This window comes from Stegodyphus dumicola, chromosome 3 (assembly GCF_044657685.1).
Source record: "Stegodyphus dumicola isolate Sdum_Otavi_A_Nest chromosome 3, ASM4465768v1".
NCBI classification, from domain to species: Eukaryota; Metazoa; Arthropoda; class Arachnida; order Araneae; family Eresidae; genus Stegodyphus; species Stegodyphus dumicola.
The window spans coordinates 268,224,000-268,244,491 of NC_140770.1; the positions used below are offsets into that span (position 1 = coordinate 268,224,000).

At 34.1% G+C, this 20,492-nt stretch overlaps 1 protein-coding gene across 4 annotated transcripts in view; it reads right to left on the minus strand.

Moving 5' to 3' along the window:
* The window catches only part of LOC118199102 (baculoviral IAP repeat-containing protein 8-like), a 37,785-nt gene that overhangs the window by 10,070 nt on the left and 7,223 nt on the right, over positions 1-20,492 (minus strand). The window contains exons 2-3 of one of the 4 annotated variants that reach the window (XM_035370888.2): positions 19,337-19,396; positions 18,195-18,314 (exon numbers count right to left, since the gene is read on the minus strand). In XM_035370888.2, coding sequence (XP_035226779.2) covers positions 18,195-18,235 — 41 coding nt within the window. In that variant the 5' untranslated portion in view covers positions 18,236-18,314; positions 19,337-19,396. Of the gene's footprint in view, positions 1-10,404; positions 10,615-18,194; positions 18,315-19,336; positions 19,397-20,492 lie in introns of those variants that run through there. The other 3 variants (XM_035370891.2, XM_035370892.2, XM_035370890.2) reach the window with 3 other exon arrangements.

Sequence of the window (20,492 nt, forward strand, 5' to 3'; positions counted from 1 at the left end):
GCTGTTCTCAGCATCTGAGGACATGACGATCCATCTTCAAAAGGAGTCATCGCCTGGAAACACTGACGTCTCATGTGAAAGACCCTATTCAGTAAGCTGCCAAAATCATACTACGGTCGGAAAGAAACACCAGACTAAAGGCTATTCTCCATCTCAGATGTTCTTGGGTCGAGACCTTCGACTGCCTTGTGACTGTCTGTTTGGTCGCCATACGGATGCGCCTTCATCGCCTAAAGAACATATCCAAGATGTCCAGTCCCGATTTAAAGTGATGCACCATTCCTCACGAAAGTGAGTCAACTCTGCAACGGAGAAGGTGAGGACGAGATATGACACGACAGCTATTGGACATCAATTGTAGGAAAGAGACAAGGTGTGGTTGTGGAACGCGATTCGACGAAAAAGACTCAGGCCTAAATTACAGTCACCTTGGGATTGTCCATACACAGTCCTAAACGGGTTGAATGACTTCATGGTTCGAACTCTAAACCTAAAGTCGTTCATTACAACAGGTTAGCTCATTACTATGGTCATAGTACGTAGTGTAAATAATTGTAAATAATGTAAGAACATGGTCCTTTTTGTTTCTAAATGTGTATTTTGTATTTGATTTGTATTTATATGATAACATTTGATTTGTTTTAGTTATTGCATTTATTGTTCATGTTGGTTGTTATTGTAATGCAATGCTTATTATTGCATTTATGCCATAGTTATAGGTTTTGCTTCCTGTCCAGGGATTGTACTGCCCTCGGAACGTGCAGTCCTCGGGAAGGAGGCAGTGTTACGGATTTCATATTTAAATAGCTAATGTTAGTTAAATTATAAATTAAATTGTTTTATTCCCCCATGCAGAGTAGCGCGTGGTTAATTTTACAGGAAAAAATACAGAAAATTAAAAATACAAGTGCACGTGCATTTAACATTTAATAAAATAAATATCTTTTTGATTTCGAGAAAATTTTCGAGCACAATTTAAAATCTTTTAAAAAAGAGGAAAACCTCTCAATTATTATTGTACTTAGTTAGTTTGTTGCTGTTTTAAGAGTAACTAGCGTTTCATGACGATGTGAAATCAAAGTGTGTAGAGTAAAATCTCACCTTCCTATAGCCCATTATGTCTCAAAATGACATGATTTCGTCACAAAACATAAAATAAAAAAAAAATTTTAATCCAAATTTTGAAAAAAATCGCTTTGAGGTGCACTGGCTCTCGTCTAAATGCACCTATGTACCAAATTTCGTAGCCGTGGGTCTATTAGCTTACGCGCAGTGCGAACGAAAGAGAGAGAGACAAGACTCTTTGTTTTATTATATGTAGAGATGAGATGTTCAAGATTTGATGACATAAGAGATCGCTTTTCTAGAAGGGAAATAAATAAACTGGCTCCAATAACATATGCCTCCGAAAAGTTCGTTGAAAACTGCAAAAGAGTTTACAGTCTTGGCGTAACAGACCGAAAATCACAAATTTGCTGCACCATGGGTGAGAAAAATATTTGCGGTAAACACAGCACGATTATTTGCAAAAAAAAAAAAAAAAAAGTGAAATGAAAGTTTTATTTTGAAATTATTGCTGTAAAAATTTAATATTGCATAAATTAGTACTAAATTTCATCTGCGCTCAAAAAGAAATCAGTTTAATTTTTGTTGTTAATGATAAATAATTTCAGTCTTAAAATTGTTTTAAAATACAATTTTATTAGACTTAATAAATTAAAAGTATATTTTTATATTTTATACACTGTTTTTATTATTTAGATCTTTTTCTTCAATTACGCAAGCAATTTTATTCTTGTTTTGTTGAGAAAAACGCTTTGAGCCTACAAAGCCCGACGTGCTTCCTCGCGTAGCTAAAAGTAGCGAGCGTCTTCGCGAGTTAAAGACTTTTGACTGTAATATCTTCACACTAAAACTGATTTATCGACTTGAATGCTCATCTGCGATGCATTCCTCCAGTTAGTTTTTCAGAATAATTTGAAAGTATATGTATGGGATAGTTTTGATAAAATAAAATTTTACTAGTTCCCACACAAAAAAATACTAACCAGCAAAATATTATGCACTAATCTGTTAAAAAAGTTCTATTCATTTATGTTCAAACTTTGCAGTTATTCAAAAAGTTATATTGTTAGTCAAAAGTGCAAGAAAGCTACCTTTTTAAATTGAGGAATGCCTTCATAGAGGACAAGTATACAACTAGTCTTTTGAGCAGTAACAAAACATTTGCCTAGCTACAAGTGTTTAATTGTTTGTCACTTCATCACAAGTGAGACTTTCATGATAGGGGCAGTTACTTTCGAAATATCCATGATAATTTTCAAGTGGTTTTTTTCGGAATCAATTACCTGAACATTTGAGATGTTTGCATTTAAAATATATACTACAAATATATCACAAACCGATATTCATCTTTCTCGAAAATCAATTTTCTTGAACTCTTAAGATTTTTAAAGATAGTCTTTTCTCGGAGCATTTTAAAATTATTTTCATTAACTTCTTTTATTAAGAAATTGAAATCAGACAATATCCTTACCCTATGCTCTTAATGACCTTTGTGAAATTATGAAACTATTTGTTCATTCATGACCTTCTGGATGATCTTGCAGAAAATGTGTGCTTTCTTGTCGTGATTAAAAAAGAAATTCGTTCTATAAATACAGCCAAATACCAAAAATCCGCCAACCTGAAATCTGCATTGCCTCTCAAAATATACAGGGTTCGGAAATATATAAGGGTCCGGAAACTGCATTGTGGAGAACAAATTGCTGAAGAAAAAATACTTGTCAAATAACGATGTCACAATTATCCAATAATTAGTCATAACGAAAATACAAAATTATTGACTTCATGGTAAAATGTTTTTCCCCTCCAATCTGCATACAGGTAAAAAAGCAGATGATTCATTCAAGTTCACGATTCATGTTATTTTCCAAGCTTTGTTATTTCACGAGATTGTTAAATGCTGCTGTTTTGTTTTTTTATCCAAATATTTTGCGGATAAATTAAAAATATTTTCAATTTCAGCGCATTTTAATACGACAGATAAGAAAACGTATTCCTGATTTTACTGCTTGCAATGATGTGGAAATTCTGCAAAACACGGAGGCAAGTAGTACTACTTCTCGGTTTATAATAGAATCGTATGGAATTGCAACACGGACCATGTATCATATATGGAAAAATAAAGAAAAGCTGTTGAAATTTTACACCAACATTAATTACAACACCAGAAATCTTTGCATGAGGTGAAATCTACATGCACGTGTGGTTCCAGCAAGGGCGGAGTGATGGGATACCGATTTCAGAATCGCTTCCAAGAAAAGGGAAACCAGATTCATGCTTACGTAAAAATAGAAGAGCCATGCAATTTCAGCAGTGATTGCCTGAACAGATTTAGGCACACACAATACATGTTATCTGAAAGTATGCAAGAAAAACCTTTCAGTAGATAAGATGCTGCAGAGGAAGAAAATGTTAACTCAGAACAGGTTTTTAATATAAAGAAGACTGGACTTTTTGGAGATGTCTGCCAAGAAAGACATTTGTGACAAGCAAAGAAAGTGCACCAATTCCAGAGATCTGAAAGGAATAAAATCCTTACCTGCAATTTTACAGGAAAAAAATTTCTGGTTCACGAAACAACTTGTGGTCATGGAGCATTTTGTTAAAGAGGCTAGAAGGCATCGTAACAGTGTTAGGTTACCATCAAACTGCAAGATTTTACTAAAGTCCTAATATCCATTATTCGAAATGATCTAAAATCCGGACCTCAAAACACCAACTGGTAGGCTTTACGCATGCGATTCCCCCTCTCCACCACGCATGATAAAACATCTGGAGAGTCCAGATTCTTAATTTCACTTCCGACACTAAATAAAATACCTCGTTATTGAAGAAAAAATCATTTTAGCATAAATTTGTAGTTATTGAAGAAAAAATCCTTTTAGCATTGCTGCGTATCTGCTTGGCACACATCTCAAAACAGAAACATTCCACATAGATGTATCATTAATTTGACAGTAATCTAGCAAATCACTGTTTATTATACTTTCCTTTTCATCACAGCATGTTTATCAACACATGTCAACTTGAATAATGACTCATGTAGCAATGCCAAAACAATTTTTTTATGCTAGTAATTGAATAACAAAAGAGTATGGTAACATTTTAAATGGACATTACGCTTGGCGATGATTACAGATTTAAGTTAAATGCGGTACAACATGTTGATGAGGAACAATTTTAACAAAAATTTCTTTCCATTTGCTAAAATTAGCTTTTGTTGATAATACTCTCAGACTCAAAAATTACATTTAGGTTATTTGAATTTAAAATAACTGATCTGTTATTCACATAAACCTAGAACCAGCGCTCGCAAGGCGGCACCAGGTCGCAGAATTTAGGACCCACAGAGACTGCATCAGGTGATGAGATATCTAACGCCGGCCCTCTATATATGTGGGAATTTATTTATTCAGAACTCTTAAACATGTGCAAGAAATAGACATAAGTATAATAAATACAATTCAAGCCTAACTGTCCCAGTGCATGATAGAAACAAAATAAAATTTAGCGGAACAACTTGTCGTTAGCCGGCAAGCTAATGATGCATAGCCAAATATGTATAGTGAACGATAGCTAAATTTGACGATGATAGCCATGCATTTTAAAGGTTTTCGGACATCACAATACAAAAGGTGAAATTTTCTAATTAAAGGATTTTGTAAAGATATGTGGTGAAGCGGTAATAAATGAAGATAGTTTTTTATTGTGATGACAATGCTTTTCAATCAATCAACGAATGGCACAATCTGTAGTATGGTTCAAGAGATTGACAAGTTAGTTGGAAATCTCAACACAGCACTTACAGGAACAAGATATTATGTCTGTTCACAGAATTAAAGAGAAAGTATTAGCACAAAAAAACAAAGCAACTTGCATTGAAAGGAATAAGGTAAACAAATATTAAGCCCTTTTTTTTGTAAATTTTGATACCCTTTAAATCATTATTTCGTTACTTCATAAACCATGATTTCACATTTTTAATTTTATAATTTCTATATGCCATCTTACTAGATTTAAACTGATGATCTAACACCCGGATAAATCTCAAATCCAGAATCACCAAAGTGCCGACGAGTCCGAATTTTGGATTTTGTAGTGTATTATTAGATAACTGCTCCGCACATCCACACGCAACCATTTTAACATGCGATAATGTTGCGGCCCCTTTTTGTCTCCAAATACTACATCATTGACCAAATCTATAGACCAGGACATAATACAGTCTTAAATGCTATTATATATCAGAAAAAATTCTTTCAAGCGACCATTATATTTCACTTTGTGATTATAAAAATTCACTATCAAAGACTGCATTTATTTGCTAGCTGGATCACGGAATTCTGTTTCCCAAACATTAACAAATGCCTGGCATAATGCATCGCAGTCTTCGCCATTCACTGAAACCGAGATTGACAACAGCAAATTAAGGGTTAAAGCAAGAGGACTGCTTTTATATTCGAAAGAAAGAATAAATGAGGAGGCTTTGCTAGTAGATATCATTGAATGGATGATGTGTTCAGAATGAGTCAACACTGGCATTTCAGACAACCAATGAAGAAATCGTTGAACTTACCACAGAAAGAAAACAATTCCGACACAGACAGGATAGTAAATTTGATAAGAGTGAGAAAATATCTTAATGAGGGTTTGAATATGGTGAAAATACCTAAAACGTTTAGAACAGAGTTGTGTCACAGAGTAAGAGATTATGACTCTATAGACATTTTTAAAAAATAAAAAACTTACTCTGAAGCACCCTAACGTTTAAAAAAAATCCTCTGCCAGAAAAATGTGAACAAAATGAAATATTTCATGCTTTATTAATATCCCTTATTTTTGTATGTCTTTAATGCTTTTAAATAACCCTGTAATCACAAAATAATATAATAAATATCAATATATTATAGTAATTTAATGCATATAATAAATTAATGTAAAAATATATATGTATATTACTGCAACAATGTATAACGTGTCTAACATGCCTTATTTTACACTTTTAGTTTATTTATTTAGTTTCTAATATATCTATCTGACTATTATTTTACTTAGTTTTAGAATAACTTAAGAACTTTTAGTTTATCTTTACTCTCCTGAAATCAGCATAACCTCTGATCCCAAGCATCACGATTTCTGGACTTCCGCTGTACAATCTCAATTTTCCTCTTTAGAATAAAGCGAAAATGAGTTCTTTTCCATTTTTATTGTATATTTTAAAGCATTTAATACAATTTTCCTTCTCAATGACCTCTTGGTTGCAGCCATAATAATTTTTAGAAACTAAATTCCAGTGAAATTAGTTTGTGACTAAAAGTTTTCATACATAAATAAACATGGAAATATATATTTTGTAAAATGGATTTACAGTTAACTTTTTTTATTGAATTAAAATTTTCAATATGAATGATTACTTTTCTTACAACACTGGGCTTATAATTTGAAAGCTTTGATCTTAAATCCTCGTTTCTTGAATTCTAAATCTTTCACTGTTTAAATCCAATTTAAAGCACACAGACATACTACTGCGTAAATTTTAATATATAATTCAATTTATTAGAAATACCATACACTCTCGTGTAATGTTCGCACCCCAACTTTACAGATAAAATTTATGTAAGAAAAAAAAAAAGTGACTCACACCCCCAAAACAAAAGAATTTACTTTAGAACATTTAGAACAAGGAAAGACTTTCCTTGCATTCTGGTGCAACCGTTATTCAGTTACAACATCAGCCCAGCAATACACTCCGCAGACACACCAAACAGGTTTTCACTACATTGGCTTTCAGGAAATACTGTTTTTTTAATGAAATTCCTTTCCCCTCCTTCGTCCTTGGAGCATTCACATAATTCAAGCTTTCTCTTTTCATTCAGAGTATCATTTGGAATTTGTGGTAGTTAGCAATTAGTGTGCTTGAAATGGGAAAATACCGAAGCTATACAACTGCTTTTAAACTGAAATTCACAGAGCAGCAAGAGTAGGAGAAGGGGACGAAAAGCGTAGGCACAATTGGAGCAAATAGCATGATCGAAATACTTTCAAACTTTTAAAAAAAATTTGTTGCTTCCATTCGTAATATGTGTGCTCAAGGGTACGTAGTAACACGCGAAATGTGCCAAATAAGAGTGCTTGGTGGGGCACGAAAAGACATTCCTTCATTGCAATTCAAGGCGAGTGAAGGCTGGTTATGGCGAATGACGACATAAAATGATTTTCATACAATGCATCAAAAGATTTTAAAAAAAATAATGTGTGCAAGAACCAACGTTTATTTGTGTAAAAGTAAATATTAAAATTGCATCATGTTGACAAGAAGAGAAACACGCTAATGTGACAATCAAAACCGTAAAAAACAACCTTATATTTAGCGTAGGTATTAAAAAAATTTTTTTTTTAATTTTTTTAATCGATTTCGAGGGCAGCTAAAGGTCCCTCCTCATCAGGAGAAAGAAATACATAGAAAGAAGAAAATAGGAATCACAGAAACACGTGGTGCTTATCAGCACTGCATGTGGTTATAACTAGATTTTTAATCAGAGTTGCACTGGCCGCCTACTTTTACTGAGCCAGGCTGTCTGATCAAGCATAAAGAAAAACCTTATATTTACCTACGCTAAATATAAGGTTGTTTTTTACAGTTTTGATTGCATCATGTTGGTTAATTTTACTCCTCTATATTGTGCTCCTGTGCAAACTAACATGCACCGAGTGTTGATAACGTATATGGGGCAATTTATATTACATATATGCGAATGGGAAAAAGTGAATTTCTAAATTTTAGATAGCTATTAGACAGCTTCAAATTTGATATTTTTATTACTTATGCCATTTTTTTCCACTCTAACTTGGGTGTTTGAAATTAAATGTACACTCAAAATTACTCACGAGAAAAAGAGGCAACATTTGAATGACCGAACCATTTTAATGATAAAACACTTTTTAGTAAAAAAAGTGTGGACATTACATGAGCGTAATTCAATAGTGTTACATATGATCAATGGTTTTGCTTCGATATAAGACATGTTTAATTAAAAACTCAGTGGCACAACAGCCCTAATGGGTCATAGCCTGCAATGCCTCCATATCTGATTTCTTGACCATAGGCTCCAGGGTGCATGAACATATGACCTGCATAAGCAGTCAGTTTGTTGCAGGAATCCTGGTATTTAATCCCCAAGCGAACTTGATACTCATTTTATCAACCCACTCAAGGAATGAAAGGCTGATTTGGCACACCCCAGGGATCGTATGCATGACTTGTAGTGTTGCTGCGCAGTGCGCCATCAGGCTTCGACATGTTTAATTAGTTCATTAAAAATCTGTAAAACACTATCCAACCAAGAAGTAGCTTATTTTTCTACTCCGCAATTCTACCAGGAAAATAGTCAATTATCCCTTCAAAATGGTTTAAAAAATATTTTCAAATCATCTTCAGCAAAGTTTCATTTTCTAGTTATTGAAAATTTTTAAAATATTTGAAATTAAATGTTTAGATAAAAATATTTCAAGAAATAAGACTTTTTTTTTAAAAACCTGCACACGTAATTTTACATTATTTTCTAGTAAATATCAAAAATGTCCAAAACTCTCTTTATTTTTCAACAACCTGGCTCTCTCCCATCTTCCCTTCCCATCCAAGGCCGTTCTTTGGTATCCTAGGTTAGAAAGGGGATTAAGCAAGGCTATCCTCTCTTTAACCCTCTCAGCGTTACGGCCGGAAAATTCCGCATACAAGGCTGGCTTCTATATTCATTATACATACTAGTTTTTAATATATCTGATTTTGGTTTGGAGGTATATTGGAAAAAAAGGAGTCAAGGTACAAATTGAGAGAATCTTTAATTAAAATCAAGAAAATACCACTTATTCATGACATTTTTAAGAACTTCAATGCCTTTTCTCCTCAGCTGGGGACAATACAAAAGGAATGCAAATGGTTCCCTGCCTGAATAGGCAGCAGCATGTTAGAAAACTATGACAGAAGCCCACAGGACAAATGCCCACTTAAAAAGAGAGCACATTTTTAGGAAATCTAGAATAGTTAAAAAACTTCCTGATAATTTTTACAAATAGTTATGATTATATATGAAATTTCAAGCGGGAATAAAGTTAATTTATGTAAAATCTTAGTAGTCAAAATTTAAATTATTTGAAACCTTGCCTTTAATTCACTACCAAAACAGTACTTTCTAACAGTGAATATATTTTCCTAATCATAACAGAATAGGATACTTATCTCTTACGTTAGAATAAAAAGTTCAGCTTTAATTCTCCATATTAAATTCATTACACACGAAGTTTTTTAAACTGTTTTATAAATTATTCTCTGTACATGATGAAAAAAGTTACTCTTATATACTTAAGAAACAAAACTCAGCTTGTCAGCAAAACTATAGTCAGGAAACTTTCCTATCATCTGAATTTCATTATTAAAACTCAGCAACAGATTACATGATTTTGTACATAAATTTCAATTATTTGATAACTGCAGTGCAGTGAGTGGGCTGTTCATTTAAAAATTTAATTCTGCTAATTTTTTTTCATTAAAAAATAGATTTTTACCAGAAATTTTATCAAAATCATGCAATTCTTGAACAGTTAAAAAAAGCGTCTTGCTTTAGGATCAACAAATTCCTTTCGATAAATGAAACTCGGCAATTATTATATTCCATCTGCCCTCAAATTAAAGGTTAGACATTACGAAGCATAATCAAAACCGAATTTTAATTCGGTACTTCCCGATACCTATTTTTTCCCCCTTCTTCCTATTTCTTTAACAACCTGAAAAATTTCAAAATACTTGTAACCCACCCCTTTGTTGTCTCATTTCACAATGGAATACCAATGATTCAGATATACTAAACATTTCGTATTTGGGTAAGATGGCTACCACACCACGTCGATCATTTCGGGAACACGCTTAACTATTCACTTACCTATACAGGGTACCCACAATGACAAAGAACACGACATAATTTTTAACAGCAATTTTCATTACAAAACATCACTACTAAAATCATCTGTCACCATTACGAAATTTTATTCGTCCGTAAGGACGAAATTTCATTCATCCTTTAACAAACAAACAAAAAAAAATTACACCTTCCTCATCTGATTAGAATGGGTACATCAATTTCTAAAAAATAACGAGCATTCTGTAAATAATAATGCATACACTGATGAGCTATAAATAATGCACATACTTATTCACAAATCTATATCAAATATAGTAATTATAAAAATCTACAGTTACTTAAATACATATTTAAAATTCCGTAAACAAAAATTAAAACTCTACTTAAGACTGTGTTTTGATGAAAACACAATATAACTTACATTAAATAATTTTACTTAGTAATTAAAATTTTATATCACAACTAAAATAACTCCTAAAAACTCTACCTACTACGCAGCTGCTCCCATTGAAAAATAATTTAGGGAAACCCCGTAGATGTATAACAGAATTCTAAAGACCTGTTTTCATTGGCAGACAGCGAAACATCTACATCGTGACGTTCACACGCAATTAAACATGTTTAATAAAAATTATCGCACAATTACTAACGTACCCACAAATAATTTCAAAATACAATAACGTTTTTCGCAGAATTTCTGTTAATTTTTTACATATAACTATTGCGAGCAAACTTTATAAAAGAAACGCAAAAAAAAAATATCCGTTCACAACAGAGTGGTTAAATTCTCACGTGATTCAATGCCAAAAAGAAAATTCTCAATGTAATAATATGCGCACGTTTAATATTTATTAGAAAACATGTAGATTCAGTGCATATAAATATATTATGCATAGTTTAGCATGGGAAAAAAGTTACAAACAACATGCAAAATTTCCAATTAAACTAGTGTTAGCAGGCTGCAAAATGTAGTTGAAACACACAGATTGTATTTTTTTTTTTTTTTTTTTTTTTTAAATTCTCGAGTGTCAAGATATAGAAACATCTTTTTACTCGGCTTCTGATAACAATCTGGATGCTCAAACGTCAGACAACCATCAGATGTGGAACTATGTGCAACGGTTACTAACCTGAGGTGTAGTGTACTAGAAGCTATCTTCTAGTAATCTAGTAGTACTAGAAGCTATCTTCTAAGTACTAGAAGATAGCTTCTAGTACACTATATCTTAAGCCTGTGATTCTTATTATACATAAATAATAATGACATCGAACAGTAGAAAATTAAATGCGCTAAGTGGGGGAAAGCTGTAATTACAACTGCATGTTCTGAATGTCTTTTCTTAAATGTTTGATTGATTCATCAAATTTCAGGTCATATTTACAGAATTCCATTTCTTCTTGCGAAGTTCTTATCATTTTATAAGTACGCTAAGAACGCTTATCATTTTATAAGTACGCTTTAAAGATGGTTGCATCGATAGCATTGTGGACAATGGTATTACAAGAGATACGACGGGGCATGAACATACGGGAATAATTTGATCCTTTTGCCAATACTGGTGATTTTTTGGGGTGAGTTTGACACAGAAATGTGCAGCACAGAGAAAAAAATGATTTTATTATTAGTGATAAATAATACCTCTTGTTTTCGATAAAGCATCAAATTTCTTCATAATTTAGAAAACTATATTAGCTTGTCGAAACGATTTTTGGTCATGCGCTGAAGGAAACCGGTTTGAAGGGGTTCCAAATCATTGCAAAATATTTGACCAAGCCTGTACTTAGAATTTCTTTATAGCTTATATACAATGGAGATCTGAGTTGGTGTTTAGATTGTGTTTCCGAAAGCAAACGCAACATTGCTTTTACATGAGTTAATTTTAATTAGCTAATATCTGCACCACTGGATAGTCTTATCGCGTATATTCATACGATGAACGGATGTCACATGCAGTAAAAGTGAATTACAAAATAATGAAACATTTGAACTTGTAGCATCATGATCAATTAATCATGATGCTACAAGATGCTTGGGATAAATCATTAATGAGTAATTTAAGAATAGTTTTAGACCTTAGCCTTTGAACTCCTCCTTTGATTCTCTTCTGGAAAAAAATTAAGATTCCTGTTTCATGAGACATATATATATATACAAAATGATAATTTTGAATTGCAACATAGAGCATGATACCCTGGCTATCATTACTTAAGGAAAAATCACAAAGATGACTATTACTCAAAAAGTTACGTGTAGAATTTGATGAAACTGACCTGCACTATACAACTCATAGCAAGGTATAAAATGACATGAAAATAAATTACCAGATAATTATAGTGTTATAGAAATTAACATACGTATAAAATGCAAAAAATCAGACGTGTCAGTTAGGTATAGGAAAATTACCTTCAATATGGAGCATGATCTCCCCTAAAAGCAATACAACACATACAGCGATGTGCGATGCTGTCAATTATGCAGTCTATCAGTTCTGTAGAAAGTGAGAGCCATTGCTCTTGCAAAGCAGTTGCAAACGTGGCAAGGGTCTGAAGAAGAAGAATGAGAGAAGCTATACATGTTCTTAAAGCATCCCAAATAAGATCGATAGGAATCAGGCCCGATGATCGAGCTGGCCACTCCATGCTCTGAATTATTTGCTGCTGGAAATAATCATCCACGATGGGAACCTTGAGCGGTCTAGTGTTGTCGCGTCCTGTAGCAAGAAATAATCACCTATTGACCCGGCATCAGACCGCACATACGCAACAAGGATATTATATCTATAGGTCTGAACATTCATGGTTCCACGTGGAAAAAAATAGTGTTCTGTGCTTTCGCCCAAAGAGATACCACCACAAATACAGAAACTACCTCCTCCGTAGGCATCTCTTTCACGGATGTTTGATGGATGATAACGGGTTCCACGTTCTCTCCAAATCAAATAATGCGTACTATCGCTTTGAAGGCTAAACCTGGACACATCTGTAAAGAAAACAGCCCTTCATTGATCAACTGTCCAGTTGAAATGTTGACATGCCCACCTCAAACGTTCCCTTCTACAACGTGATGCGAGTGGCCCGTAAGTGGCTTGTCGCTTCGCGTACAAACCCGTTTCGTTAAGCCTCCTATGCACGGTTGACATTAACACCAACCTTCCAGTGGCTGCAGCAAGGGAGGAGAGTCGGAGATGAGGTTCTATTCCTTAGGGCGCATAACAACCAATATCGGCCATCAGCGGTCGTCGTAGTGGCTGGCCATCCTTGGCTGAACCTCCTGGGAGCCATATGTGTGGTTAGAATTTGTTTTTTAAGTCTATGAACCACAGAAGGACTTGTATTTAGACATCTGACCACTTCTATCTGACGTTGTCCTGCCTCTATTCTTCCAATAACTCTCCATCGCAGTCCTTCGACCAAATGATGCCTGGAGGTCATTGTTACGAATTAGCTATACTAGTTTCTTATCTCAGTATCACATCGAAATTTGCGGGCTTGGTCTCAAACTTGCAATTTATGCTCCTTGCAAATGGCGCATTTAGATTGCTGTGCCACTAATTTGAATACTGCAGTTTTACTCAACAATTCTTATTTGACAAACATACAAGTATTCAAATTTTATATGGAATTGTTTATTTTTGAATGAGTATCGCTATTTTTGTGACTTTTTCTTAATTTTTGGAAACCAGTGTAGCAAAACTGCAGTTATTGTTGGCTATTGATAAGCCACACCTCCTTTCAGACTAGTATTTAACTAGCACGGCTTGGCAGCAGGGCTTAAACATATCGTAATTCCATTTCTGATAGTATTTTGACTTTTGCGTGTTTGGGAAATAATTGATACTAGGTTTAACAATTTATATTTATACAGTAATTCTCGAACATTCAGTGCTGCAAGTAAAGCTTATGTCTTGTTGTCAGTCAGTTCATTCAACAGTCATTTCTTGCTACTTTACAAAAAATTAACTCAGTAAAAGTCATTCGTGCTTATCTCTTTCCAGAAATCATACCGAAAAATTCATTATTCTCAAAAAAAAGTCCTTGAACTAAAGCTATACAACCAATGGGCCCGTATCGATGTCAGAATTCAGAAGTGACCTTGGACGTTAACCCCATAGCCAGTGCATTTCAATGTACGACTTGACTAACTGATAATTTCTTTCGAATCTTACGGAAAAAGCAGCCAATATTCAGTTGAGGATTCTTAAATAGGATAGGTAGTCCGCCTACGGTAACGAATTTTCGAAGGCGGAAATTTACTGAAGCTCTAGTGTAGAATTGGGTGCCTCTTCGACTAGCGACAAATTTTGTTAAATTTTGGCGATGAAACCTCATTTCTGGTTACCATGAACCTTGTTTTAGCTTCCTGATTTTTTTTAATGAAAATAGATTGATGTGTACATGGAGAAAGTTAAGGCAGTGCGCAATGCCTAGCTTGCGCAGTTCTCTGATGTTTTTTTAAGTCAAAATAGATCGATGTGTACATGAATACAAAGTTTGTGCAATTCTTTGACTTGTTATTTTAGTTTTGTGTAGCAGCCGTCTTGAAATTGTGCCTTCCTGGCGCCGATTTTGGCTTCAAAAAAGAATCGCCAAAAAAAACAAGGGGACCCAATTGTAAACTTTTACCTTTACTGCAGCTCTAAAAAGGGAATATCAGCAAAATTTCTTACCTCTCTACTCGATTCTGAGTAACGGGTCATACGGTGCCCCATTACTCAGCGCCGACCAATCGTCCCTCTCTACACATCACATGATATAATATTTTCTCTCTTTGTTTCAAAATTCACCGCAGAACAGGAGCACACACGGCGGTAAAAGGCAGCGCAGGCCGCCTCATTCTACAGTGTACGATTATTAAATTATTGCCCTGCAAAATTATATTATAATGATTAGAAGTAATGTTTTGCCGCAGGTTTTTGGATTATTTTTTATTATCAACTTCTTTCATTTATCTCAAGTATTGTAAGAGCGTATTTTCTTCTGGAAAACTGCTTCATTAGGGGCAATTCTTTCGACGTTGAAAGTTGATAGGTTTTTCTTCTTATTTACACAGTTTTATATGATTATCAGCCTGTGTTCGTAATTCAGAGTTCAACTGGAATCATAGAAATGTTAAAATATATTCAAAACAGCCTACAATTTTATTACATATGATTTGTTTTCTTTCTTTCCTATCTTACAGACTTAATACGTATAAATGGCAGATAGTAAAAAGCATGTAGGAGAATGGGAACACAAAAAAAGTCAGAGGAGAAACGAAGAAAAATCTTAGAGAACTAAAAAGGAAATCTTAGAGAGAACTAAAAAAGTGATTCTTTCGTCACCTAAGGTATTACGCAATGTCCGATTGAAGAATTCAAAGGTAATGTACCCAGTATACAAAAGGAGACTAGTGTTCGTTCGGCCTTGTGAGAAGATTAATATATTACAGAAAACTGTGATGAATAAGAGGAGATGAAAGATCAACCAATGTTACAGTTATTATCATTTCTATCTTTCAAATTTGACAAAGACCCTGCAAAGCGGATTATTAATGATGAATTCATAGTTTTTTTTTTTTTTTTTTTTTTTTTTTTTCGCGAAATGGCTACTCGCAAAATGCAGTTGCTGATTTTCAGACTTCAAGACGAGTCTGTGAAGATCAAAGCACGTCTTTTGAGTTCAACAGTCTTCAAAGCTTCGTAATGGTGAAGTTTCAAACCGACAATGGATAATTTATTCTGAAATAAATAGTATTATTTATTGTGGGCCTTGTCGTTTATTATCCAACGCAGGTACATGCTTTTACACAGATAAAGGATTAAATGATTGGAAAAACCTGAAATAATGCGTGGAACAGCACGACCGATCTATAAATCATAAAAATTCTGCGGTTGCTTCCAGGGCAAGGCTTTCCAATAGGAAGTTAAGCAATGTACTAAATGCAGAGACTGATCAAGAAAAACATAATTGAACGGAAGTTTTGCAACACGCTATCGTCATCGTAAGAAAGTTACGATTGTCTTCCGTTGAGAATTTCTGAGGAAGTTCGTGGAGATCATGTCATAATGGAAACTTTTTAATGGCATGGAACTACTGGCCGAAATTGATTCATTCTTGAAGGAGCATCTAAAGAATTATGGAAGACTGGGTAGTTATAAAACAAATTATCTTTCGCCTACTGCATACAAAGAAGTAGCACATATAATGCCTTAGATGCACAGCAAATATGTCTGCTTATGAGGGGCAGCTAAATATTTCTTCATAGCTGTGGATTCTCGCATACTATCGATTATCGACAATGATCGATTGTCTGTTGTTATCAGTTATCGATTATCACTTATTGACTGAGGTATGTCCACTAATGTGGAACACCAACAGAGATATTACTACATTTGTACCAAATACTGGACTTAAATGTGAGGAATTTTACACTGTTATAACTAACACCTTGGCATCCCTTGAAATTAATTTAGACGACTGTAGAGGCCAGTCATACGATAATGCTGTGAACATGCCAGCGGTCTATACCGGCCTTCAAGCAGGAATTGAGAATGTAAAGAAATTTGGGGAATTTTTACCCCGTCCAGCCCATTTTTTTTAATCTAGTTGGAACTTCGGTGGCTTGCAGAGTTAAAATTCATAAGAGAGCAGAGTTAAAATTCATGCAAAAATGTAATAAGTTTACATTTTTGCATGAACTCTATAACTTTTTTTCGGTATCCATAATGCGTTCAAAGAAACTGAAGAAGAACGATGTACAAATAGCACTAAAGAGTCTGGTGTCCACGAGATGGTCATGCAGAGATAATGCCTTCAAAGGTTTATTGAATTCTTGGAAAGATTTTCACGATTCTCTTAAATCAGTCTCAAATAACAACTCAGAGAAAAAAAATTACGAAGGCAGAAGCAGCAGATTTAATCAAGAGAATGATCAGTTTTGAAACTGCATTTATCATTGTATTCTGGAGTAGTATTCATAATCGCATCAATGTAGTCAGTGAAAAACGACAACAGGAAGACCCAAATATTGGGCTGGTCGTCGATTTGTACTAATCCTTGATTTCATTTATTTCATATTCCCCAAGGACTTCATAATATGTAAAGAGAAGACTAAGACTCTGATTGGTAAGCAGAACTATGCTGAAAGCGAAAAGCGTAAAAGAAAGAGAAGACGAGAATAATGAAAATATTCTGTTCGGTGCTAAGGAGGATTTCAAAATAAACATATTCGTCATAATTGTGGATTCGGAATTCGACTCCAAAAACGTGCGTGCGACAGTGGTCGAAAATTTCTACCTTCTCTTTAAATTTCACAACTATGTGCTGGAGAAATAAAGAGTGCAGAGTTAAAATTACGCGAATTTTATTCACAGGATATTTCGGACGATCTAGTTGAAGATATCTTGCACATCCAGTATTTGGCACTAGAGGAAAAAAGCATATAAATATCAACAATGTGTGAAACTGTACTAGAGATCAGAAGCTGCTTGATATTTTTGCCTTATATCGATATAGTTTTAAAAATTCACAAATAAATGACAGTAATCAATTGCTTTTCAGAATGCTCATTTTCATGCTTGAAACGGTTTGAAACATACTTACGCTTAAGTGCGTCCGTAAGCAGATTGAACGATCTAGCAGTTTTATCAATTGAATCTGACACTGCGAATTCGATTTCATTTGAAGACGTGATTGAAAATTTCGTTGAGAATAAATTTAGACGAAAAGTGTAATGCGAGCCAAAGGAAGGGTGATTTTTACTTAGTTGAAGATTTATATTACGTAAATATACTATAATTTGTGAGTTTATATATTCTGTTAGAATGACATTTTTATTGCATCTTATGTGATTCTAATAAACGTTTGTACAACTTTCTTATACCTTATTTTATTGCTTATGTTTAGCTTTCTATGAAATGTAACAAAGGCGGCGATTCGGTTGAGCCTATAGGGAGCACATTTTTGGATCTGTCTCTGCCGATATTCCTTGTGAAGATCTTTAATTCCATAAGCTTCGAAATGGACTCTCATATATGCAACAACAATAGTTATGTGAGTTTTCCGTCCATGAAAACTTTGGAATTTCGTTAAATAAACTTGGTCTTTAACGTAACCTCAAAGAAACAATCAAGTAGCGTGGTTTCGGACATCGAGAAAGCAAACGAACAGGATCATTCCGTTCAGTCCATTTATTTGAAAATTCTTAATATGAAATTTTTTGCACAATCTTACCCAATGTGAAGAGATACCATCTTGCCGCTAGAGGAACACATTCAGTTTAGAAATATCCTTGATACGTTCCGATACGTAACGCAAATTTTCCTTTTCAGACGGTGTGGAGATTTACCTGACCTGAAACATGAAGAGAATATTCAATATACGTAGGAGTGCAGTTAGCCCGCAGTTCATTTTAGGAACGAAAATAGTTGTCCACATAAGGTTAATTTGGTAGATGATTTTCTGGAATGTGAGGACATTACCCGGATGAATTGTCTGTCCCTGTCTCTCCAAATCCAGCCCTACCGAACTACCTTTCTGGGTCGCTTTTGGATAGGGAAAATGCAACTCGCCTTTCCCTCCTAGAACCTCCTCAGGACCTGATAATAGTACTGTAGCTGAACTGGGATCGATTGCCACCGCGACTCATAAGCTGCTCCGTTTTCAGAATGAAGTTATGTCAGAACCATATGACTTAACAGTCGTATGTTAATTAACAGTTAAGTCGTATGGCTGTTAAGACAACATCCCTAATAGCCTCCTGTTTGTTCGATACTAAAACCTTCCTGCGCCTTCCTGCGGTTCCCTTCTTTCAGACCTTCCTGCGCCGACGAGTCTTACACACGATCATATATGTATATCATGAGTGTTGTACAGTATATTTTTTATATTATATCGAACTATATTAATACTAAATTTCATTAAAATCTGTTCATCAGTTCATCATCATTTATCAAAATCAGTTCTCGAAATTATTGATCAAAAGTGAGAATTATCTCAATTTTAAATACCAATTTAGAAGAAATTTCGGATCTTCTCAATGAAACCAGGTGATGAATACTTCGATAGTTAAGCGAAGATATACAAAAACTACTCAAAAATAATTTAATATTAAATTTTAAAAAGTGAAATAAAATTTCAAAAAATTACTTCTAATTGTGAAAATACTCACTCTATAAATCTATGTGCTAAAGTTTATAAGTTTTCTCAAGAACTTAATTTTTTTCATTTCTATGAATCATGAATTTCATGAAACGTAGAAATAATTTCTATCAAATATCGAATATTTTTCTGTGGAACACTTTTTACCCACTTCCATCAGTACGGCAGAAAATCAGGACAACTGTTATACTTAGTTAACAGAATGCCATATTTACCTTATTCTTCAAACAGATTGGATGTGATATGGTGACAGCCCTCTCTATTGCCAGAATGCTCTGGAAAGAAAATAAGCAGCATGAATTGATATTAAAATCCGCAAGAAACAACAGAAAGGTTCCTGAAAAAGTTATTATAAGCCAACATGATGCAGTGATGAGTGCTTTATATGAATTGAATTTTAAGGCCGTATTTAATGATAGTAATTTCTGCATATTAAACTAAAAGCTGTTGCTAACCGGTGGGGAAATTTATTAAAGAAAATTACAGAAGTATGAAGTTTTCCCGATGGCCAATGTGACTGCTGCAAAGGAATGTTTCTACTTAAATTAGCAAACTTATCGTAAATGTTTAACTTAAAATTGTTTCAAATGCTAACTGGAATTTTAATACTAAGATTAGGTCGTAATGTTTCTTTAAATGTTGTCAGTTTCCATATTTTTTAAAAGTAAATTAAACAAAATATTGTTATTTTGATAACGGCCTCTTCTTTGAGGTATTAAATTATAATACGAAGTTTCAGACTGCATTACCCCCCCCCCGAACGCAACAGAAATTTGCTAAACAGAAAATCATTTCTAGGATTTAGTTCTTAGAAATCAAAAGGAATGATTACTATTTTAAGAATACTAATTTCTAAAATTCGATTCGATTTAGATCGATCATTTTTCTGAAGGAAGAGTATCACTTCTAAGAATTACTGAGACAATTTTGTTCGTTCTAGGTTAAATTGGTTTCTTTTGCAGAACTTCTATTTAAAATTTCTTCTAAAGATACATCCCTATAGCACAAAGTGGCATAGAGTCGATTTCGGTACCTTGAAGGTCATAAAGGGGCCATTAGCGTCTAATTCACTTACTGCGGAATTCCTGATCTAGGAGATTTCTGACTGAGATAGCTAAATGAGAAGGGATCCGCTTCGCTGGAAATGCGCGTTGTTCGAAATTCACCAGCAGTGCATCATCATCTAACCGTCGACTAAAAATCATCTCCAGAATTTCATCTCATTTTTTATTCCATTTTATCCAGATACAGTCATTAATTTATATAGCTCTACGTGAATGCTGTTCCAGATGATCCTATGAAACATAGATTACGGCCCACACAACCTCATGGACCTTTCGAAATTACTTTCCTGGAGTTTCTCGTAATGTC